This window comes from Phodopus roborovskii, unplaced genomic scaffold, assembly GCF_943737965.1.
Source record: "Phodopus roborovskii unplaced genomic scaffold, PHOROB, whole genome shotgun sequence".
Taxonomy (NCBI): Eukaryota; Metazoa; Chordata; class Mammalia; order Rodentia; family Cricetidae; genus Phodopus; species Phodopus roborovskii.
In genome coordinates, this window is record NW_026126434.1 from 17,929,454 (window position 1) to 17,955,457 (window position 26,004).

The window sequence follows — 26,004 nt, forward strand, 5'->3', positions numbered from 1 at the left end:
GGTCTGATTCCCAGCACCCACATGGCAGCCGACAATTGTCTGTAACTCCAGTTCAAGGAGATCCAATCACACTCCCATAGGCACTGCACACATGATGAACAGACACATATGCAGACATAACATTCATATGCATAAAACAAATCTTTTAAAACTTAATAAATAAAAATATATTTTTAGACATTTCTTTAATGACTATTTCTGCACCACTCAAGCCAAACACATTTTCTAACTTTTTCAGATTAAATCATTATAATCAACCAGTGAATAAGAAGAATCTTGCCAGATTACTGGCCTAGTGTAAATGCACCTTTAACAACAACAACAAAATATCAAAACAGGATAACAAGGGCCAGCTGAGAAAAGAGCAAAGCACACAGCAGTGGTCATTAAACCAATTCTGAAAGCAGCTGAGATGAGGCCATACAGATGTCCTTATACCACATAAAGCCAGAATATCAGCCACCAGACACAAACCCTGTCGCGGGAAACCTGATACCTGGACTCACTGGCAGAAGAAAAGGAAAATGTGATGAGAAGATGCAACAAGGAAGAGGTTACTCTCTGCTGTCATGTAGCACAGTATAGTGTCAACACTAACAGACGCCAAGTACCATTTACTCAATTACTACAGAAACTTGAAATGAGCTGCCAGGCAGCCAACAGGATTCTGGGTACAGCCACTCTGACTGCCCAGAGGCCAGGAAAAAGAGTGTATGCTTTGCTCTATTCTAAGCACTAGGTCCTACAAAGCCAAAACACTCCAGCTATCCTCCTGGGAGAGAGATACACAGAGGCAAATTCCTACCAACACCACCCATGGGGCCCATTGATGGAGTGAGAGCTCACAATGCCCACTCAGCCTCAAACTAGGCAAAGATTCAAAGGATGGGAGGGTCTGGAGCATATACTGTACAAAAGACTTGACATACAAGAGCTTAAAGGAGTTTTGGAGGGGTTTCCCACCCAAAAGCCCTGAGAGTTTGTCCAAAGCAAAGTGTCATGGCAAGAGTGAGCCATGAGCTTGTATCTGACTGTTGGCCAGCATTGTACAAAGGGAAGGGTTATTTCTCTCCACCTCAAAAAGTCTCAGCTAATGAACATAAAAGACTTCTCCTTTTTCAGAGAGGCTAGAATATGTCATCCAACAGGTTTTAAATTTACATGTATGATAGCCAGGATGGTGCCTGCCTGTAATCCTAGCTCTTGAGAAACTAAGGCAAAAAGATCAGAAGTCAGAAGCCAGTCAGAGCAACCAAAAAGAAATGAAATTTTACTCTTATTTAAACACAGATAGGTGTTAGTCTAACTACAAGATGAGGTCCAATGGTTATAATTAACTACAATGTTTTTCTATCAAATTTGACAAATTTTAATTTAACACCAGCATTCACCTCACTTGAGTTGATTTTGCATGTCCTTGTTCAAAAGGCCAAGGTCACATACTGTCACTAACAATACAATCCTCTCTCTACATTCCTTCAACTGAGCATACCAGGTGTGCAGACAGCACCTCTTTCTTCTTGTAAATCACAGCTGTCAAGTACCTCTTAAGGTCAAGTACAAGTGCTGGGTTTAATGTTCCAGGTTAATGTTAGCTCCACTATCCCAAAATGGGACAGTTTTTAATTCAAACCCACCATGGGTCAGTTGCTTTGTATACATAATTCAGCTATTTCACAGCACTGGACAAGATGCTGGAGTAAAGTAGAAGATAAATTTGAAAAACACAGACCACTCACAGGGCACCAATTGTGAGTCAGCTTTATAAACATTATTGTGTAATCTTCACCACAGCCCTGAAGAGAGGCATTATTATCCCCAGTTCACAAAGGAGGGAGAGGCAACTTAACCAAAGGCAGCAGAAGGAAGAGCCTTGGGCCTACGTTCCCACTGGGATCCTCACCCATGCTGGGTCACTACCAACATCCTCTGCATTCTCACGGGACTCAAATGATACCTCATCCTGTGGGGATAGCAGCAAACCATCCCGAACTCAGATGTGATGTGTCCCCATTCCACATGTTGAGTCTGGACTCTACTACAACCCTTGAGGGTAGTGTTGTCCAGATTCACTCAGAATTCCAAAAAGAAAGCAGGGTTGCAAATTTAAGTAATCTATAGCATTTGTCTATGAAAATGTGTACCCCCAGCAGCAACCATGTCTCCTGGATTATTAATGAGGGCCAAACTGACCACACAGGCATAGAGGCATAGTTAATGACTACACAGGCATAGAGCATCGGATAACCATGCCTCACACACAGTAAACACTCAGGAAAAGCTGCCCCTGCTTTCAAGGTCACCCCCCTACTTCATTGATCTTATGCATTTCAAAACTTGCCTCACAGTATAATTCCCCCAAAACTATGAAATAATCATGGTCACCACAACCTGGTCTGTGATCAAGATATGATTTTCTAACCAACTGTTCTTTCATTCAGCCTTAAAACTGTATTTCTAAAAACAAATAAGTAGCTAATAGGTTAGGCTGAAAGGATGGGTGAAAGTAGCAATCACAGCTCTAAGAAAAACTATGCAAACAATCTACAAACATTCAATTCAGGAAGTGGAGAAAGCTCTTAGGACAAAGACATTGTTTGTAATATATTTCTTTTCGAAAAGTTCTCTCCGAGAATTTGGGGTTTATCTCTGTGGTAGAAATTACCTGGCATATACAAGGCCTTGGATTTAATTCCTATTAACACTACACTATAGCACCACCACCATCACCACCATCACTATCATCACCACCACCACCACCATCACTACCATCATCACCACCAATACCACCATCACCACCACCATAACCACTATCACCATCACCATCATCACCACCACCACCATCACCACCATCAACACCACCATCTCCACCATCACCACCATCAGCACTATCACCACCACCATCATTACCATCACCATCACTACCATCACCATCACCACCACCACCATCACAATCATCACCATCAACACCATCAACACCACCATTATCACCACCACTACCACCATCACCACCACCACCACCAACACCATCAACACCATCACCACCATCACAATCACCACCATCAACACATCACCACCACCATCACTACCATCAATACCATCACCACCACTATCACCACAACAATAACAAAGAACATTTCTTCATATTTGCTTTTAAAATTCCCTGTGATTAAAGTATTTTGTTTGTTGTGTTATGTGTACGTGTGTTTGTGTACATGTATAGTAGAGAGCGTTAAGTGCTCATGTGTGCATATGGCAGCCATACAATCCCAGCTGTCATTCCTCAGGCACCACCTTCTTCATTTTATTTTTTTTTTTTTTAAAGATCTCTCAATGGCTTAGAACTCACCAAATAGATGAGTCAAGCTGCCAGATAGCCCCATAGAGCCACCTGACTCCACCCTCCCTGCCATCACCAAGATTATAAGTGCATGCCACCAAGACATCCGACTAGGTTTTGTGGGTTGTGGGGACCAAGCTCAGACCCTATAAACACTTAATGGCCAAGTCACTTGCCCAGCCCCCACTCAAAAAAAAAATGTGTTTTACAACTATTTTAGAAATACTTAGTAGCTATTGTATCAACTCACTAAAAATGCATTTTAAAAACCTCAGTGCATTGAGTCACATTACAGCAGTGTAGACAAGCTCCCCCTTCACAGAAGTGTAAACAGCTGTGCACACTCTAAGTCCCTCCAGGAAGCCATTGTGCACAACCCACACAAACTACACTCCTAGTTGCAAAGCTTTCAAGATGGCCTCATGAGGAGGAGGCAGAAATGCTAACTTCCAGGGTAGCAGGGAACCCCAGAAGATTAGACTCAAAAGCCTCTGGAAGTATTTTAGCCATCTCTGATCACCCACTAATGTTTCTCAGAGTTGGGTCCTGGGACCACCTACATTAGCCTCATGCTCAATGCTTGCAAAACACAGATCACTGCTGATAGCCAGCCCCACCTCCCAGACATGAAGAATCTGGATTCTGAGCAAGGATGAAAGTTTGCTTTTTAAAACAAATCTGGGATTTCGATGTATACATATTTTAAGAAATACAGATTCAAGACATGCTAATCAGATAAGGTGAACATTGCTCAAATTTTTCAGTGATAAAAACCAAACCACCCTCACTCTGCATCAACCATCCAGCTGCCTCCTAACATACCCCAGCTGTCACGTCAAACAAGCTGGCCTGTCAAGGTCACAGGTACAGCAGGCCACCTGACCTATGAACCTATTTCTCTTCTTCCTCAACCGAAAATTCTTCTAAAATCATTTTTGAAACATCAATCAAAAGCCTTAAAAATGGCCAAGTGTGGTGGCACATGCCTGTAACTGTAGTACTTGGGAGGCTGAGGAGGAGGCTGATGTGAGGCTAGCCTGGTTCATAATGAAAGCCCATAAGGAATAAAGGAAGGCAGAAGGCAAAAGGGGGAAAAAAAGACCCATCATACTGTGTCCCAAATTATCCCTAGTAAGATTCCCTTCCCTGTTAGAGTAACAGAAGATTCACACAAGGTATTTAGAAAAGTGTGTCTGGAGGTGAACACTCAATACTACTATATTCTTGTTCCTGCCTCACCTGGCACTGTACATATTTCACACACAAGACCTCTAATCCCCCAATGGAAAAGAGATGTTGTCCCCACTTTAGAGATTAGCATACCAAGTCTTAGGGAAGTAACTTGCTTGCACCAGGCCACACAGCCAGGATCTGAGCCCTGGTGAGTGAACAACGTGATTAGGCTCTTTCTACTCCAGAAATCTTCTAAGTATGGTGACAATTTAACAAAATCTGGTGTTTCAAGGAAATAACAGAGACATAATCTGAAATTATGTCCTTCAAGAATCTCAAAAAGAAAAACACCCATGGTAAAAATGCAAAGAGAAAAGAGCAGAGTGATGGTCTTACTGTAGCATTTAAGTCACACAGGGTAGAATCCATAGCTAGATTGGGCCCATCCGCTTCCTGGTGGTGAACAATGAAGTTGACATATGGCAGGAACTTTGTATAGTTTTTAAAGTATGTAATATATAGACATATGTTTTAAAGACCATGAAAAGGCTTCCAAAACACAATCACTGGTGATTGATAAATTCTAGACCTAGTAATGGGATTCTGTGTGTTCATTTTATATATCCATCTAAACTTTTCAAGTATTCTATAATAAGTTTGTGTATGCTTTTTAAATCAAGGGATAAATGTAGTGGGTAGTTTTCAAATCCTGGAATGTAGTACCTCCCTATACAAGCAATGTCATTAGGCTCCAGATAACTCAGTGTATGGAGTACTGTGTGGTATCTTTCTTTCCCATGTCATAAAACCTACCATTTACTTAGAATGTGAATGTTCTCTCCAGAAGCCAGCCCCATACATGGGAACAGGGTTTAATACTTACCCCAAATACATGAGATCAGCACCTACAGTTATCAAGGGGTTAGCAGGTAGGAAAAAGTTGTGTAAACAGGGCTGAGGGGTGGCTCAGTGGGTAAGGAACTTGCTATGCAAACATGAGAACCCAAAGTGTGAATTCCTACAACTTATACATGTGCGTGCACACACACACACACACACACACACACACACACACACACACACTATATAAATGTAATTTTCAAAGTTTAGAGCAAAAGGCATGAAGATGTGTAAATGTGCTCTATACTCAGAGCATCCCTACAGATGGTTTCACATATCTTGGACCTTGTGCTAAATGCTAACCCATCAAAGGACTAAGCATTGGAATGAGCTGGCCCTTGGAGCCTCACAACAGACTTCACTTGTCAAACATCCACACACATTGTGAAAGCCTCTACAATGAATATGAGGACCATGCCCCATCCCCTACAGTTTACTAAGTATTCTACACAAAAGAGCAGAGATGGCCACTCTCATCCTGTGCATTCTCATATGAAAACTCTATTCGAGTGAACGCCATCCTGGAAAATTTCAAACCACAAAATAGGGAACAAACATGATGCTCATCCCTATCAAGCTAAGTCAGAATGGTTTCACCCTCTAAGCAAGATCTGCCTTTGTTGGCCTGCCTCTGCCAGACTGACCAGTTTACAAGATGGGAAAGTAGGAAAATAGTAACTATATTCCAAAAGAAAGCGTGGCTGGAAGGAAAAAGACGAGAATATATAGTAGTACAAAATGATTATTTGTGTGTATTTTTTATTAAAAATAATTTTGTGTCATTTTTATTAAAAAAAAGAAAACACTGAAGAAAAAAGTGATGTCAACACACATGAGCATTTGAGGGACTGAGGAACACTTATCAGGGAGGTTGTGTTCAGAATCTGCAAAGTCAAGTCTCCATCTGCAGCACTATGAAAAGGCCACTCTGGAGACTGAAGGGCTCTGGGCCATTTGTTGAAGGAGCAGGAAGATGAGAGCATCTCTGGAAGACAGAGGCATCTTCCCTGTGTGACGTTAGTTCATGCCCACAATACTCTGAGTACATCACCAAGAACTCAAGTCTTGGGGCTACAAATGTTGTCCAGAAACTTCCTGACCCAGGTAATCTTCCGCTTTTCCCAGGTTTGGGTGCATGCTTCATCCACAGTCAGGAAACTGAAATCAAATGACTCAGAGTTCACTCTGACACTGTGCTTGCCTGCCTACTTCATTCACAGAAGCTGGAAAGGAAGACACATTCCCCAAACAGTAGCCAAAGAAATGAGGCAAACTTTCAGGAGACAGTATTCTTTATCACACTTAAAGGTGGAATTTGCCCGTGTGATCCCAAATGTACCTGTCACAGGCAGTGCCACAATACTGCATAAAACAAAGCAAAAGTCACAGGTTAAGCTGGAGATGCCCCAGAACAGGAAGGATGCTGAACTCCTTGATGTCCTTGCTCATCTGCTAAGGCCTGGACCACATAACCACGCCTTGTATAAACCAGTGTTCAGTTTGTTGTTGTTAGGTTTTTTTCCTCCCTTCTTGGCTGCAGACAGATACATTCCTGCCTGCAAAAGTCATTGATATAAAGAACTCACATGATTGAACATATTAATGATCAGCTTGACCAGAAACCCCTACATCTTCACAGAGACAAGACTTACTGTGTCTTGCTAAAAAGTCTTATCCTATACCCTATGGTGAAGGGGGCATCTTCCCAGGCCTCTTCAGGTTGCTAAGACAGAGCCCTAGTCCAGGATGGTCTGAGAGAAGGAACTGGGTGCTTCACTGCAAGCTACAGGACCTTTGAAGTGCTTTCAATGTTAGGCTACACATTAGCTTTGCCTTTGCATTCTGCTCTCCAGATGAATTAAAAACATCCTATCTAATCTCCTAATTTTATTCAAGGAAGATTTTTAATACCCCCACCAAAAAAAAAAAAAAAAAAAGGCAAGTGCATTTTTTTTCTTTAATTAAGAGACCTAGCAGTGCTTGGGGTTTTGTGTTTTGAATTTTTTAAAGATTTTTTTTTATTTTTATTTTTAATGTGTGTTTTGCCTGAATGTATGCATATGTGTGCAGTGCACACAGAAGACAGGAGAGGTAGGTCATCAGACACCCTAGAGGTGGAGTCAATAAGCAGTTGTGACTCGCCATGTAGGTGCTGGGAACTGAACCCGAGTCCTCTTCAAGAGCAGCAAGCACTCTTAACTGTTGAGCCATCTCTGTAGACCCCACGTTTTGAACTCTGTATGGATCACAAGGAACAGAGATACTGTTGCTGTCACTGCATTGACATCTCCAAGTGCCATGTGCCCTACCCTACAGCATTTTACACACAAGCTATTCTGTGCCTACATCTCCCTACAATGAGACAATTTTTCTAAAGATGGGCTTTATTTTTAATCACGTGTCTGTGAGTATATATGTCCATGGACGCCAGAGAGGGCATTGGCTCTCCTAGAACTGGAGTAACAAGGGGTTGTGAGCTGCCCAACAAGGCTGCTAGGAACCAAACCCAAGTCCTCCACACAACAGCTCCTAACCTCTGCCCTCTCCCTCTCACTCCCTCCCCTCTCTCTCTCCAGTCCCCTAAGAAGAGACCACCTGGATCATACCCATGTAAAAATGCCCTTCCGCACACTGATGAGAGGCTCAAGAGCAGGGCACTTCTAGCAGAAGAGGGGTTAACAGTCCTTGAAGAAGTACCAAGTGAATGGGAAGCCTTTCAAGAATGGAAACTAGTGAGATATCCACCTGCCCGCACCTGTTGCACTGACCACTCCCATTGGGGGTGGAGACAGGGGCCGAAGTGATGTGGAGGAACTAGGTCTGGGATGGAGAACCTTGGAGCTCTCTCTTGTTCTCTTGCTTCCTGGATGGAGAGCATCCGGAGGCATCCTTGGGACTGGAACCTGCTGGTGTTCATCTGTCTGTGTTGCAAGTTATTTCTCCCTGAATAAACATCTATTCAGCCTGTTTTCCACGATAGGAAACTACTCAAAGCAAGAGCAGTCGTCACTGAAGAAGCCTAGGAGACCTCCACCTCCTCAGCCCGGTCCATTAGCTCAGGTGTACACACCACTACCGAAGTTACTTCTCAATCTGCAAGCCACCAGTGGGCCAATGACAATCTTAAAAGAGCTGGGAGGTTCACTATATTTATCCTCTAATAAGGACTTTCATTTATTGTGGCTTAAAATGAATAATGTTTCTGTAATTCATTCAGTGTGCCCTATGCAGGCAGCACTGAATTATCTTTTATGTTTTTTGTGTGTTTGTTTGCTTGCTTACTTTGTTTTGTTTTTTAATTTAGGTGTCTGCCTGTATATGTATATTCTACCAGTGGTGGGGGTATCCACGGAGACCAGAAGAGAGATCCTGATACCCTAGAGCTGGAGTCACAGGCAATTGTGAGCTGCCAGATATAGGTGCTGGGAATCAAAATCTGGTTCTCTGGAAGAGCAGCAAGTATCTTAACCCTTGAGCCATTTCTCCAGCCCCCTTTCCCCTTGAGGTGTTACCACCACCTCAAGGTTTCATAATTGTTACTAACGCTCCTTTTTAGAGAGATAGCCCCTTTTTAGAGAGATAGCCTCAGGTAACATAATGTATAAATCTTGATCTGGCCCAGAGCCCTGTGCACATACCCACGGTCCTTCATAAAGCTATTTGATTTGTTAACATTTGTCAGCCTTGATCAAGCCCTAGCTAGAAAGCTCTGTTCACTTAGGCTTTTTCTCTTTAAGTTCACTTCTGGAACTCGCCCATCTTCGTATTTCTTCCGCCTCCACAACATATCTAAGAAAGAAACAATACCTAGTCACCAAACCGTGAAGTTTGCTAAGTTAGAGCATTGACACAATTGTGGCTCATGGTGCCAGCCTGCACTAGTAGCCAGGCAGTAAGGGTCCAGGAATGTGGAAGCCCTACATGGTTTCCAACATCTTCCCTATCCTAGAGGGAAAGCTCAGTGGATGTCCACCTCCTTTATAAGCCATGCCCCTACCCCCCACTCCTTTGTATCTCTGCTGAAACTGCTAGGACCCAACCTTGACAAAGTTTATTCTTCTAAACTGTACGCTGGGATTCTCCATCTGTATTAAACACATATATTTGGTGATGACCAAAGGGATCCCATCTTTGCTAGCTTCTCTGGCAAACACCACCAATACTCTTGACTACTCCCCATCTCTTTCAGAGCAACCCTCCTTTTCACAAAGTATAACTCATTTAACTGACTCAAATGAGTCAACACCACATCAAATGAGTCAACACACCACGACTCCTGGTGAAGTCTACCAAAATGCTGAGGGTTAGCTATGGAAGAAATAGGACACAATGCTTCCTTACCACTAAAAAATGCTGGACGTGGCATGCATCCCAAGGCTGAGCATTCACATGAAGAAAACTAAACTCAAAAGTAAATTCCTATGTTACAAAAAAAAAATCATTGACCAAGAAGATCAATAATTGTCATCAAGATACCAACAAAAATGCCAGACATTCTTTATGGCTATTTCAAAGTAGTTGTTTTTAAAAGAAAAAAAAAAGCTAGTAATTTTTCCTATATTTTGGTCTAGTGGTTTTTATGTATATCAATTAGACTTCAAGATCATGCAAGAATGGTATTTGATTTCTTTGACTACTACCCTACTGCCCATTTTAACCTCAGTGAATTTTTGGTTCATTGCATAGAAGACTCTCTCTACTAATAAAAATGCTACCTATTAAAGATTAACTTGCCCCCAGGACAGTCTCTCTAAAAACAAATTCCAGGCATTATAATCACCAATTTACACTCTGAAGACTTGAAGGCCAACAGCAGTACTAACCCTGTTTTAAAATGGAAAATCCCATATACTTTTTAAGGGTATTGTGAAAAGATGGCAAATCACTAATTCACAATCACCAGAAATACAAACAAATGCAACTTCTCCCTACTTGACCCTTACCAAAAGAAAAGTTTCCACCTAAAAATACCACTTTTTTTTTGCCAGATTTTGATTTTTTTTACTTTTCACAACTCTGAACCTGCAAACTCCTCCTGTTACCCAATTATTTATTAGATATAGCTCATATGTTTTAAACTGTGGTACATACTTGAAATGAGCTGGACCCATGAGATAATGCTGCATTATTAGGCTTTTGGTATTTACCAACACTGCAGTAAGTCTTGCTCTTTAAACATCACAAGTTTCCTTTCCTACAAAACCAGAGAGGTTCTAAAACATCAACCTCTATGTTACAGGTGGGGAACCTGGGGGCAGAGAGAGGCCCAGGAGCTTGACTAAGATCACACAGGGATTTGAATGCAAGTCTGAGCAACTCTGGGCTCATACCTGCTATAGCATAAAGCAATTAAACACAAGATCACCTTTGGTCCACCCAATGTGGTGGTTCTGTGGAATCTAATGGTGTGTGGGTAGGGGTAGGGCCATAGTGCACTGTGCACTGGGTTCCATCCTCAACTGACTTCAAGGCTTATTTTGCCAACAAAGTGATGCATGGGTAATTGATTATGTATAGGCTGCTAATATCTGCTAATATCTGACCACTTAAAAGTGATTTAGACCTTCAGATGTTAGAATGGCATGCCTAAAAGACAGATAGCACTTGAAATTTTCAAAATGTCCTACCTATATGTCATTGAAATCAAAATTAAAATTCACTGACAAAGAAATCCCTTAGAAGTCAGATTTTACAAGTGAACTTCCCAGAAACTGGTGTCCATGTCAGTGTTTGTGCAGGGTACCCATTAAGGATGATACCACACTGTTCTTCCCGAGTAATAGCTCATCCTGTTTCCAACTCAAATAAGAACAAGTTGGAAAGTGGTTGAAATGGATCAGCCTGGGACCTTACAGTTCAATACAAACAATCTTACAATACTTCTGCAACATATTTGTAACATTTTGTTTGCAAAATTGTGGAACTAATAAGAAAGCATTACAAATGAAAATTACTGAAATGTAACCCGGCTTCAATTTTCAAATCCATTACTTTCTTACAAAGTTACATAATTTAAGGGAAACCGGAGCCTGAGACATGACATTCGGAATGTTTATCAATACAAATAAGCAAAAAGAGAAAGTTTTCAGCCCTTCCAGAAATGCTGCCAAGCACTCCTGATACTTATTTCCACCAAGTTATTGTTTGGGAAAACATGTTGTTCTCTCTTAAAATAACCCTCTTAATTGTTCTGAAAAGCCACTGCATTTCCAGAGAGGAATAACTCGCTTCCATACTGCGATACATTGTCTGATAAAGTCAAAATAAGTCACGCAGATGGCCATAAAAGCGAGTCTGTAGACCTCCGAGCCTTCTAAGATGAAGGATGGGAGCTACCGAATCCTTGCCTCTCCCTTCCTGAGACCAGGGACCGGTTCTCTGCACAAGTCTTTAAAATAATGTTCATTCCCGCTACCTCATCTCTGACTTTGGATGTGGGAGGTGAGCCACACAGGTGACCCACAGGTAGGCTGGTAATGAAAAATTGTAAAGGTCAAAATGACCTTGGACGTTTTAACCATTCCGTCTAATCGTAAAGCGATAAATCGGAATTTGCTTCCAGACAGTCCAGGGTAAAGAAAAAAAAATTTTTTTCTGGTAAAGTCCCAGAAACTCTAAAGAGTTAAAAAAAAATAAATAAATAAAATAAAACTTTAAAAAAAAAAAAAAAAGATCCCCAAATTATGAAAGACAAAGTCAGACTCCCAAAGCTGCAAGGGAGAAGTTTCTGAACTGAATGTAACTCAAGATGTCTTTTAGGAGCCCGGCTCCCCTAACACATGCTCTCCTCGCTCTGCCAGGACTCGGATCCCCACGCCTGGGTGACTTGCTCCAGCCGGAGACTCCAACGTGGGGGCAGGGGCTCCCAGCTGAAGCCTTGACATCTGCAGCGCTTTTCCAGGCGACCAGAGCAGGCCCTAGCTGGAGGAAGCGGATACTGACGAGAGGAGGGAAAAGACGCAGCAGGGGTAGAGAGGACTCCTGGCTAGGAGAAGCCGGGCACAGTCACTCACGCTGGGCGATCCCGGCGCGTGGGGATGCCACGGCCCGGATGTCCCAGCTGCAGCTGGCATCCCCGAAGTACGAATGCCAACTTAGGGGGCAGCAGGACAAACTCGGGCCTCTAGCCCTTCCTATCGGGCGAGCTGGCAGAATATGGGGCTGGAGGGAGCGGGGTGGGGGGATCCCGTGAGCTGACTGGGTGCGACGTGGGCCCTTAAGAGAGGAGATCGGGAGCAGGGGCTTGCCTACCTTGGAGCATGGCCTCGAGTTTCTTCCTGTCCACACGGAAGCGCTCCTCGCTCCACTCGGGACTGTGCAGGGGCGCCGCGGCCACCAGATCGTCCTCGGAGCCGGCCACCGGCGAGTCGGTGCTGCGCTCGCTGTTGGAGCCTGGGTCCGACTGCCCCGCCAGGTAGCCGGGCTCGCCCTGCGCGGCCATGGTGCTAGCGGCGCTCGGGAAGCCGCTGCCGCCGCCACCCCGGCCCGGGCCGTTCTGGCTCGGCGCGCCGCGGCGCTAGCTCGTGCCCCCGCCGCCGCCGCCGTGGCCGCGGGAAGCCCTGCGCATCCCCGCCTCGGGCGCCGCCCCCGCCCCACCGCGCCGTGCTGAGCCCCGGCCCGCGCCCCCGCCTGCAGCGCCCGCTCCAAGCGCAGAGCGCAGCCCGCGCCTCTGGCCGCCGCCGGCCCCGCCGCCTCGCGCGCTCATTGGCCGGGACGACCCACGGGGAGCGACGGGCGGGAGCGATCGGCCCGCGCCCTCTCACACGCACCACGTCCACACGCCGCGCGGCGCCGCCCGGAAAGCCTGCCCCTCGCGCGGACCCTTGGGCTCTCTCAGACACCCTGACCAAGTTCGAGCCTGATGCTCCCCGGGTGCCCAGCAGGCACCCTCGTCACTTAATGTCACTTTTCTGTGTCCATCCCGCTACAAACTCACAAATCCCTATGGCCTCCTGCAAGGCCAAGTTCAAGCCCAAAGTTCCCGCATGCCCGCCAGACACACAAGCTTGTTTATCCACTTACTGTCACTTTTTCTGTCCTTACCACTGGATTCCATCCCTCTTCATGCACAGAATACTCCAAACTTAGAGTCGGCCAAGTTCAAGCCCAGCACAGTCCTGAAGTGCCATTTACATACCCACGGGACACCCTGAGTCTCGTAAGTGTGAATGGTAATAGTACAAAAGGAGATCTGGGGGGCAGGAAGGATCGATGCCCAATTTTTGCAGACATCAGAGCAGACCTGACTGACTTGCACCTAACCGGTCCAATCCAAAGAGCCCTTTGCCTTGCCTCCTATGGATTCTTTTTGATTTTTCAAGAAAGAGATAGAAACCGGGACGGGGGTGGGGTGCCCTATTCTGACTTTTATCTTTTTGGCCCTTGATGATGCAGCAAGAACTAGTTTCAGCACCTGAAACTAGCATCCCTACCTGAAATGACCAAGAAGAAAACCTCTGTCCTAAACCACCGGTAGATGAACAGCTACAACTTCTGATCCCAACTTCCGGACCAGCGCACACACCACTGCTCTCAAAGCCGAGCATGGATCCTGGTGTGAATTCGGAAAGCCTTCCTCCACGCCACACAGATTCATACTACCTTTCATTGAATGCCCAAAAGCACGCAAATGCTTATCTTCTCTCGGGGAAGATGAAGATGGTAGCATGTCACTGTGCTCCACAGGGAAGCAGTAGGTTTTCACGTGGGACAAGCCATAGGGTTCACCTGGTTTGCTTAAGGAAAATCAAAACTCTTAAGGAGTCTGGAGAAGTGGCTCAGTCAGTAACAACACTTGCGGCCAAACCTGACAGATCCACAGGACACTCATGGTGGAAGGGGTGGCCCAGCTCAGGCAAGTTGTCCATTGATCAACACAAAAGCACACTGGATTGTGTCCTCCCACACATACTCACATAAGTGAGGAAATGGAATGATTAAAACTCATGGGCTGGAGAGATAGTTCCACAGTTAACTGCTCTTTCAGGAGACCAGAATTCAATTCCCAGCACTCACTTCTCATGGCTCACAACTGCCTCAAGCTCAAAGGTATCTATGCCCTCTTCTGGCTTCTTCTGGCAATTGCACTCAAGGACGACGTACGTGTGTGTGTGTGTGTGTGTGTGTGTGTGTGTGTGTGTGTGTGTACATGTGTGTACACACTACCTTTCATTGAATGCCCAAAAGCACGAATACTTCTCTCTCTCTCTCACTCACACACACACACACACACACACACACACACACACACACACAAATAAATGTAATTTTTAAATTCTTCCAGGACCTGTACCTTCTAGGGAAAGGATCAAGACTCAAACCTAGTTCTATACTTCATGCATTGTCCCTACATCTCTTGCCCAGTGTGACTCCCACTAACCCAAGAATAGACACCCCACTCAGCTGCCCCCTGCTAACATTGTCTTCTGATTCTTCTGGTTGCCATTAGTGATTCTTTAGCAAAACAGTTACCACCAACAGGGTCTGGTCTGTTTGGCAGCATTCCTCAGCCTCCCATCAAGGTATTTACCCTTTTTCTCTGGGTGTAAATATTCATGGGAGCCTTGCTGTGTTCTGGGCACTCCATTAGGCCTGAAGAATACTGAGCAAAGAAAGACACAATCCTTGAATTTGTGAGACTGGCCTTCCCAGAAGAAAGATAGGGTGCTACCACAAGATGAATGCATGTCCTAGTCCTAGTCCTAACATGGTTCTAAACCTTCTTAATGCTGCAACCTTTTAATACAGTTCCTTTTCATTGCTACTTCCTAACTGTAATTTTGTTTCTATTATGAATCATAATGTAAATGTTTCTGGACAGAGAGGTTTGCCAAAGGGGTCATACATAACCCATGGGTTAAGAACCACTGCCCTATAGCAATCATTGTAAAAGGGGACTAAAGACATGAGAAAACCTGCAATGGACTAAGTTCAAAGAGGTCATTGACACTTACCAAAAGACTAACTCAAGAATTCACCTGTTCCAGAAGAAAAAAAAAAAATTGACCAGAGAGGAGAAAGGGATGAATCATCCGTGCAAAGTATGATATGATATAATAGCATCCCTGAAAGTAGCCTTTACCATTACCTGCACTTTATGATTGAGGAAACAGAGGCACATGAGGTAAAGGGACCAGCCCTGCAGGTGCTAGACACTGTACAGAAGCTGCTATGAGCTTTGGGATTAACACAAAAACTCAGTGGAGGAGGTGGTGGAATGCTTCCCTCCATTCCTACAGTAAGGAGAAGGCCAGCAGGGGCAGGACAGGAAAACGAGGCACTGGAAATGGGATGTTCAAATAAAAGGTGAGTTTGAGCTATCTCCATTCTCAGAACAAAAGGAAAGTACAAAAATGCTTTTGGTAAAAAGTAGTGCAGTTAAACTTGAGCATTAAAGAGATGCCAGAATAGTCTAGAGAGCATATTACAGGACAAGGATAGAAGAGGACTGAACTACCCAGGAGTCTTAGATCATGGATGCTAAAGGCATCTGAGACAAGGAACATGGAGAGATGTGAGAGGACTCGTGGGAAGTATTTTCATGGTGTCATCAATTATACTAATGGTGGATGAGACAAGGGATGATGGGAAAGGACTTGTCTACAGGATTATGGCTGACACAAAGAAAAACTGGTGCTGTGAACCGAGTGAGAGATTACTGGGAGATTTCTGTGCTGGAGGAATGATCACAACATGGACCCCAGCATACTGAGAGTGGGGTGTCATTAAGAACTCTTGGGAAAGATGTCAAATAAACTATTGTATATAACAGTGTAGACTTCAGTGCTGGGCTTATAACTTGGGAGAAATATATGACCTTTTCCTATGTGCAATCACCCTAGTGATACACAAGACTAGGGCTTAACTGGTAGATGAGAAGGAAAAGAATTGAAAGTTCAGGAAATAGTCTCATAAGCATTTTGGCATGTGTTGGTCACACATAGGACAGTGAACAAGTGAAAAGATAGAAGCAGCAGTGTGGTAAAGGGGGGAAACCTGAGCACAAGTCTTGTGATGTCAGCTCAGGAGAAAGATGATTTCCCAAATGAGCACACAACTGTGTCTGTGCAGTATGGGGAGGCTGAGAAGCTTTAACTAGGAGTCACTGGGACTTTAGAAGTAGTGGGAATAGAGTGGGATGACAGTGGACAGGGATAGTGAAACGAGGAGGGAGACTTTGGGAGATGTCTCATTGAGGAAGGAAGTGGAAATCCCGGGGATACTGCGTAGACAGCAGAGACTGTCTTGTGTTGGAGGATTGGCTTCTTGGTTTGTGCTGTTTGAGTATAATTTAAATGCCTGGGAGAAAACCCAGTTGGTAAAAACTAAACAATGGAAAGCAGACAGTCTTGATACCTCAGGATGTTGAGACCATCAGTAAAATGATTACAAGAGACAAGTAGAATGCTGTGACAGAAAGTGTTCCTATTAACCCACAGGTCAACTGTTGGGTACCATCTTTGCAACACATGGAATTCCTATATGTATCTCATAGCTTGACAGTTCATGTCAAGGTAATCTGCTAAGAGTTTAGGGAAATGAGAGCTCTTGGTGGACTTGGGAAGGTAGAGGGTTTGGTTTTCCTTTTGGAGAAAATACTGGGATTTGTGTGCAGGTGCACAAGAATGCACACATGGGTAGAAGCCAAATGGACAGCAAGTGTCATTTCTCAGGTGCATTCCACATTGTTTTCTGAGTCTCTCATTGGCCCATAGCCTGCCAAGTAGGCTAAGATGGCTGGCCGGTAGAGCCCTAGTTTTCTGGCTGTCTCTGCTTCCCCAGTGCTGGGATTGTAGGTATATTCCACCACTATCTCTTGGATTTTATATTTGGGTTTTGGGGATGGGTGGATGGATGAATGGATGGATGAATGATAGCTAAGTAGATGATAGATAGACAGAATGTTCATTACACTCTATCTAAGATAGCTACTGAAGATTGCATAGTGCCCCAAATAAGAGAATGAGGCAAGAGGTAGAAGAAAGACAGAAAATTGAGCCTGAATGGTCATGAATGTACATGAATGTAAAGATGTGGCTCAAGATATCAGTACAAAAGGAACCTGAGATGGAATAGGTCATGAGTCTCAAGATTCCGATTTCTTCTGGATAAAATTGAGTTCTTAAAGTATAGGAACACTCAAAGGCATTTAAGGCCTGGTGAAGACTTGATATTATAGATTCATAAGCAAATGTGAGGTACATATAAACCCAATTATTCAGGTCAGTGGCAACAACTTATCATACAAAAATGACAAAAGTTCTTGGTATAAGCAACATAGCTGAGCTGCAACTAGTTCCTTATAGATAGAATGGTGTCAGCTATGAATACTGATCTAGCCTAAATTATGTTATGGCTAGGCTAGGAATTTGGAATGTTGAGAAGTGTCTGTGGTAGGGGTGAAAGAGGGAGAAGGGCTTTTTACCAAAAACAAAATCACTCCCGAGGAAACATCAGTAAATTGTGAATAAAGCTCTTTGAAAATCAAGAGCTAGCCATCTTGGCATGTTATTCAAAGGAACATGAGTGGAAATAGAGACAATCTAGAAGTTTTAGAAGCAGCCACCTGTAGAAATGGAGGAAAGGCATATAGCATTTCAGGTCTTTATTTAGGGTTGTGTAAGTCACATGGTGTGTTACTTTCATTTGGGGAAAGCAATTAAAGCAATATATTCTTATTATATCATCATTGAAATGGGGGAAATGTAAATAACAAAACCAAAAATTCAAAGGAACCATGCTCTTTCCATAAAAATTGAACCACACTTTTTTGTATTCTTGAGCACATGTTTTTTTTTCTGTTTGTTGTTGTTGTTTTATCTGAACCTTCCATTTCTTGAGGAAGAGAGTGGTTTTTCAGCCCACTTGAAACTCCCAATATGGGAACAGATCCTGCAGTGAATCGAACCTCCTCCCCCAAAATAGTCACTTGGAATTTTTTTTTTTTTTTTTTTTTTTTTTTGAGTACAATCACATTAAGTCTTCTAATGAGCCAGGTGGTGGTGGTGGTGCACAGCTTTAATCCTAGCACTTGGGAGGCAGAGGCAGATGGATCTCTGAGTTCGAGCCCAGCATGGTCTATAGAGCGAGTCCCGATGACTAGGGCTACACAGAGAAGCACTCTCTCAAAAAAACAAAACAAAACAAAAAAAGTCTTCAGATTCCCAGAACATGTAAAGCCAAACAAGATGTTGTTTGCCTTAAAAATAAACATCTAACCTTGACTAATGGACACTTGGTGAAAAACCACTTGGAACATTCTAAGGAAAAGGTGGATTGGCATTCTTTTATAAGCATGGTAGTTCTCTGATATGTTTCTTCCAAGCAGAATACAGAAACAGTGACCAACCTAACACCTAACACCCCAATATGGTTCCCAGAAACCAGGTAAAGATGGAGAGAGAAAGAAACTCTACAAAGTCATCCTCAGAGCTTCATCTAAAGTCACAGCCACACAGTTAAGGAACCTGAGGCCACTTTCTAGTCAGAAAAGGACTTGTTTAGCACTTTCCCAAAGTTGAGGGTAAAGTCCTTCTAGATGTAGAGAAAGTAGCTAGAATTCTCTTGCTGTTTCCATAGAATTAATCTGGAGCAATAACAAAAAAAAAAATCTCAAATGTTAAAAAGTTGTATCAACAGCATTTCAACACCTCTATGCTAAAAAGGAAGGAAGGAAGGAAGGAAGGAAGGAAGGAAGGAAGGAAGGAAAGAAGGAAGGGAAAAAGAAAAGTGAGAACACAAAAACTGGACCATCAAAAAGATAACAGAATGACTGAGTGTTGGCAGGCAAGGATACCGAAGCTGGAAATGAACTTTTTTCTCGGTGATTTGAATTTGAACATTTCCTGATACCAGACTTTCCCAAAAGTTTAAAAACAGGTGGGGGGGAGGGGGACTAGTGCTGTGTTGAAACACACAAAGAGGTATTCTGGTCCCAGACTCACAGCTTCTTCTGTTGTCAGGGTTTCAAAGCACGTGTTAATTGTGCTTTTGATCTACACTGCTGACATTACCTGCCATCTCTTTATTCCTAGACTAGCACCCATATGTAAATTTGTTCTCATGACTCCCTGGAACTTCAGAAAATGGAATGTTTTGGCAAAAGGCAACAGTAAGTATGTGCAAAGTTGTACCTCCCTGAATTGTGTTTTTTAACAAACTGACAGTCTACTGGCAATGGGACTTTTAGGTTTAGCCAGAATCAAAGAGTACAAAGCCAGAAAAGCATTCAGCCCTCGGGCTGGCTCAGCTTCTGAGGCCACACTTGGTTACAAGGTAAATGCCACCACTGCCACTTACGTGTTAAATCGCACATCAAATGAGGAGAAATGATTTCCAAGAATTTGAGCCAATGGAGTTTTGAAAGTGAGCCTTTCTGGGCACCAAGTGTGGGAAGAATGGGTCACAGCAGACACCAAGCCAACACCAAGACCAACTCCACAGAAACAACAGTGGCCAAGTCCCTGGTCCTCACTTCACCACACCACCAGCCTCTTTCGTGGCTGCCATGACTAGCTGATCACAGCCCTTTTCCACTCCCGGTCAGGAAATGCTTCTCCACACACAGTCTGAGCAGCCAACGCAGTTGGCTTTCATCATAAATCTTGCTTGCCGAGTTGGATCCACCTCTGTGGCTAAATGACTAGAAGATAGATAGCTTCCAGATAAGCACAAACTGCTGACCTCTTTCTCAGCAGAGGTGATCCTAAGAGAAAGGGAAACAAACACCCTGGTCAGCTTGTCCCTTTGCAATCTTTGTCCAGCTGAGATGAGGGAGAATCCAACTGAGTACGCCAGATCAGAAGGGACAGCAAGTGATGGCCATATGCAACTACGAATCACTACCTTCAAGTATCAATAACCCTTAACTGGACACTAGGAGATGCAGAGTTTAAACACACACACATACTTTCTCTAATTATGTAACTTGGGGGAAGGTTCCTCTTGGTAGACTAAAAATTCTACCTGTAACAATTGGAAATATGTTGACGTGAACTATGTGAAATTTGGGGGTTGCTCATAACACAAAATCTTCACGATTTGAAGGTATTAATTGTTTGGAAAATAATTGATCCATTCTGCAGCAGGCTGAGGGAAGAGTGAACATGAGCAGATAATACCCGAAGGATGATCGATTTGGTGCCAAAGGCAAGGCAAAGAGCTCAGAACGATGTAGGGGAATCAGTCATTGTCACATGGAGGAAAGAAGTGAGCCCCAAAGTCAAACCCTGAATTACCACCCACTGGGCTGCTGGCATTTGTGCATCTGTGTCCATTATCTATTGCTACAAAGCTAAGGACTCCCAAATTTAGCAGCTTAAAATGACAAACATCTGTTATTTCTGGGTCTTGGATATTTTTTTAGACTTATTATAAAGAACTTGAAAGTTAAAAAAAAAATATTTGAGCTATTTCTGGACTTTGAGGGGTCAAGAATCCCCATAGTTTAACTGGGTGTTTACTGGCTGAAGGGCTTTCAGAAGGTTTCACTCAATCATCCAGGACTGACTGTGGTGTCACTCCAGGGCTTAGCTGAGTGACGATTGACTTCCAACTTATATGGTTATTAGAGCAACTCATTTCCTAACAGGCTGTTGGGTCGGGGACCTCAGCTCCTCTCTGACTGTTGCCATTTGGATCTTAAATGCCTCGCAAAGGCATGTGTGTTAAAGGTTTGGCACTACTAAAAGGTGGGACTTAGAGGAAGCATGTTAGAGGTTGCTGAGGTTGCAACCTTGAAGGGGACACTGGGACTTCAGCCTCTTCCTGTTGCTCTCTGCTTGCTGGTCACCAGGAGGCAAACAGACCTGTTCTGCCATGTGCTCCCTCCACAGCATCCATTCCACACACAAAGCAATGAGACCACACACCAAGAACTTAAAGTCCAGAGCCAGGATGCCATCGGAATCTTTCCTTGTTTTCAGCTGTTCATCTCCAGTATTTGTCACAACAGCAGAAAGCCGGCAACAGAGTTGCTGTGGGCTCAAGGCTACCTGCTTGGGCCTTTCCACACAGCAACAGTATCATGGAAGCTTGTTCTGGTCTCAGGGAACAAATTGGGAAACAAGGAAAAATAAGTGGCATGCCACATTTTCTTTGTGAACTTCTCATTGTGACACAATGTGGGGCTGCTGAGATGGCATTAAGGTGTAAGGCACTTGCAGAGAGCCTGCATTCTGTTCTAAGCACCCACGTGGATCCAGTTACGGGGACCCAATGCCCTCCTCTAGCCCTTTGGGGCACTGCACATGCATGGTTTACAGACATGAGGGCAAATTCTTCATACACATAGGTAAGATAAATACATCTTTTAAAAAAAAAAACGTGACATAATGTATTTTGCACATTCTCTTCATTAGAAGCATGGCCTTGGTCCAGTTCATTCAAGGGGATAGAAGAGAAAAGGGAAGGAGGGAGAGAGAAAGAGAGAGAGAGAGAGAGAAGGAGGGAGAGAGAAAGAGAGAGAGAGAGAGAGAGAGAGAGAGAGCATGAATCACCTGACTGAGAGCTCTTCAAGCAGAAATGGTCCTCTACTGAACAACCATAACCATATGTCAAAGAAAGAAGCTTCTTGCTAAAAGCAAATATAGAAGCTTGCTAATGGTAGTCTACACCTTTAATCCCAGCACCTGGGAGGCAGAAACAGGCAAATCTTTTGAGTTCAAGGCCAACCTGGTCTACAGAGTGAGTGCCAAGACAGCTAGGGCTGCACAGAAATCTTGCAAAAAAAAAAAAAAAATAACAAAACAAAACACAGAGAGATAAGTACAGACTGTTATATTATTGTCAAGGTGATATGTAAGGCACTTTAAACTATAGCAACTAGGAATAAACTTTAGAAGACTAAATAATAATACTAATACCTAAACATATGTCACAAGATACACTATATGCAAAGTGTAAACTGTATCACTGATGGAAAAATAAAAGTGTAGTGATTTTTGTCTGAGATTAGGTTGTCCTTAGACTGCTCTGTGTGTGTATGAACATGTACATGTGTGTACAATGTGCAGACAAGCGTGTAGAGGCCCGAGGTTTGACATTGGTGTCTTCCTCTATCATTGCACTTAGTTTATGAGCCAGGGTCTCTCACTGGACCTGGGCTCACCAAGGTCCAGTGGCTAGACTGGCTGGACAGTGAGCTCCAGAGATCCTTCTATCTCCACCCCTGCTTCCCAGTGCAGGAGCTATAGACCAGCCACCACATCTGGCTTTTTTTTTTTTTTTTTTTTTTTTTTTTTTGCTATTATTTTTTTTTAATTTTTTTTTATTTTTTATGCATATAGAGTATTTTTTATTTAATTTTATATAACAAAGTCCAATTAAATGAAAACAAACATTTATACACAATATTTGGGAATTTGGGCGTCGTTCTTTCCAAACTACTTCCTGCTGGTAAGGGGCGCTGTCTTGGGGGATTCGAAGAAGATTCAGATATCCTAGCTGTAGTCTGTAGGGCTGTTTTGTCCAGCTGTTTGGAATGTAGGATCAGCTTGTACTCTGTTTCAGGCGGTCTGGTGTGATCAAACCACATTAGTCTGGAAGGAATCCACATCTTTTCATTTTCTGTGGAAACAAAAATAGAAATACTTTTCCCCAGTAACTTGTTCTTCAACTTAACTTTTGGAGTCAAAGCGTTTTTTGTTTTTTTTTTTTTTTTTTTTTTATTTTACATGTCAATCCCAGTTCCCCTCTCCCTCCCTCCCTCCCTCCCCCCAAGCCCTCCCTCCCTCCTTCCCTCCCTTTTGCCCTCTCTACCCTCTCCCATGCACTCTAAACACCCTCCCCTCCCAACCCCCCTCCACAATACAATATGTAGGGGAATGCCATCCAGTTGGGGTCATGTAGATCTGACAGGTCCTGTGAAGTAGGGACTAGGGCTTCTCTCCTATCTCTAGAATAAGGCAGTTATCCCTCCATGGGGGATATGTTTGCAAAGTCCTTTTGTGCACCAGGGCTACATCCTGGCTCCACTGTCTGAGGTCTCTTAGACTGCTCAGACCTTCTGGCTGAGACCCATATTCAGGGGGGTCCGAGTCAGACCCCTGTTGGCTTCCCAGCTATCAGTCTAGTGGCCCTTAGCTCCTCCTTGTTCAGGTAAGCTGTCTCTATGTACTTCTACCGCATGGTCTTGTCCTCTCCATCTGCTTCTGGGTTCTAGTTTGACTCAGTGTTTATGTATGGGTGTTTGCTCCTGTTTTCAACAGGCATTAGTTGAGGACTCCATGGAGAAGTTAGTTGTTGATCTCACTCTCCGGGGAAGGGCATTTATGATAGCCTTTCCACGGAAGCTGAGATTGTTAGTTGGGAGCAGTCTTGTAGTTCCCTCGACCTTTCTTTGTGTTCAACTTTATCTTCAAACCAATATTGGCTCCCTCTTTTATGTTCTCTCTCTCTGTCTCTGTCTCTCTCTCTCTTTCCTATTTTCCATTCCTAACCAGGCTCAATCCTCCTGGTCGCACATGCCTTTCTCTCCTCCCTCTCATTTTCTCCTACTTCTCTCTCCATTAGCTGTCCTCCCCCACTATACCTGAGGTCTGGGGGACTTGTCCCTTCCCAGTTCTGTGAGGGACTTTATATGAATCTCTTAGAATACAACTTGTATCCTAGTTCCTCTGGTGATGTGAATTATAGGCTGGTGATCATTTGATCTAGGTCTAAAATCCATATATGAGTGAGTACATACTGTGTTCCTCTTTTTGTGACTGGGTTACCTCATTCAGGATGGTTTCTTCAAGTGCCATCCACTTGCCTGCGAATTTCAAGATACCATTATTTTTTTCTGCAGAGTAGTATTCCATTGTGTAGATGTGCCACATCTTCATTAACCATTCTTCAATTGAAGGGCATCTAGGTTGCTTCCAGGTTCTTGCTATTACAAATAGTGCTGCTATGAACATAGTTGAACAGATGTCTTTGTTGCATTGATGTGAATCCTTTGGGTATATGCCTAAGAGGGGGATTGCCGGGTCCTGTGGTAAACTAATTCCCATTTTCCTGAGGAACCGCCATACTGATCTCCAAAGTGGCTGTATGAGTTTGCACTCCCACCAGCAGTGGAGGAGTGTTCCACTTTCTCCACATCCTCTCCAACATAAGTCATCACTGGTGTTTCTAATTTTAGCCATTCTGGCAGGGGTAAGATGGTATCTCAAAGTTGTTTTGATTTGCATTTCCCTGATAGCTAAGGATGTGGAGCATTTTCTTAAGTGTCTTTCAGCCTTTTTGATTTCCTCCATTGAGAATTCTTTCTTCAGTTCTGTACCCCATTTTTTAATAGGGTTATTTGGTGTTTTGTTGACTAGTTTCTTGAGTTCTTTGTATATTTTGGAGATCAGCCCTTTGTCGGATATAGGATTAGTGAAAATCTTTTCCCAGTCAGTGGGCTGCCGTTTGGTCTTGTCAACTGTGTCCTTTGCCTTACAGAAGCTTCTAAGTTTGAAGAGGTCCCATTTATTAATTGTTTCTTTCAGTGTCTGTGCCCCTGGAGTTATGTTCAAGAAGCGGTCTCCTATACCAATTTGTTCAAGGGTACCTCCTACTTTCTCTTCTAAGAGGTTCAATGTGGCTGGATTGATGTTGAGGTCTTTGATCCATTTGGACTTGAGTTTTGTGCATGGCGACAGACATGGGTCTATCTGCAGTCTTCTACACACCCTCATCCAATTGTGCCAGCACCATTTGTTGAAGATGCTGTCTTTGCCCCATTGTATAATTTTAGCTGTTTTGTCGAAAATCAGGTGTTCATACGTGCGTGGATTAATATCAGGATTTTCAATTCGATTCCATTGGTCTACCTGTCTATTTTTATGCCAATACCAGGCTGTTTTCAGAACTATAGCTCTGTAGTAGAGCTTAAAGTCAGGAATGGTGATGCCTCCTGATGTTCTTTTATTGTATAGGGTTGTTTTGGCTATCCTGGGTCTTTTGTTTTTCCATATAAAGTTGATTATTATCCTTTCAAGGTCGGTGAAGAATTGTGGTGGGATTTTAATGGGGATTGTATTGAATCTGTAGATTGCTTTTGGTAAGATTGCCATTTTTACTATGTTTATCCTACCTATCCAAGAGCATGGGAGGTCTTTCCATTTTCTGGTATCTTCTTTAATTTCTTTCTTTAGAGTCACAAAGTTCTTATTATATAGATCTTTTACTTGTTTGGTAAGCGTTACTCCAAGATACTTTATGTTGCTTGTGGCTATTGTAAAGGGTGATGTTTCTCTGATTTCTTTCTCTGCCTCTTTGTCGTCTGAAAAAAATAGGGCTACTGATTTTTTTTGAGTTTATCTTGTATCCTGCTAGTTTGCTGAAGGTGTTTATCAGCTGTAGGAGTTCCCTGGTAGAGTTTATTGGGTCGCTTATGTAAACTATCATATCATCTGCAAATAGAGACAGTTTGACTTCTTCCTTTCCAATTTGGATGCCCTTGATCTCCTTTTGTTGTCTTATAGCATTAGCTAGAACTTCTAGTACGATATTGAAGAGATATGGAGAGAGAGGACAGCCTTGTCTTGTTCCTGATTTTAGAGGAATTGGCTTAAGTTTCTCTCCATTCAGTTTGATGTTGGCAGTTGGTTTGCTGTATATTGCTC

The 26,004-nt window shown here is 43.4% G+C and overlaps 1 protein-coding gene across 3 annotated transcripts in view; it reads right to left on the minus strand.

The window, feature by feature from the left end:
* The window catches only part of Bicc1 (BicC family RNA binding protein 1), a 201,392-nt gene extending 188,425 nt beyond the window's left edge, over positions 1 to 12,967 (minus strand). For 2 of the 3 annotated variants that reach the window (XM_051186878.1, XM_051186879.1), the window contains exon 1: positions 12,665 to 12,966. In XM_051186878.1, coding sequence (XP_051042835.1) covers positions 12,665 to 12,854 — 190 coding nt within the window. In that variant the 5' untranslated portion in view covers positions 12,855 to 12,966. Of the gene's footprint in view, positions 1 to 12,664 lie in introns of all 3 variants that reach the window. The other variant, XM_051186877.1, reaches the window with a different exon arrangement.
* Between the last annotated feature and the right edge of the window lie 13,037 nt (positions 12,968 to 26,004).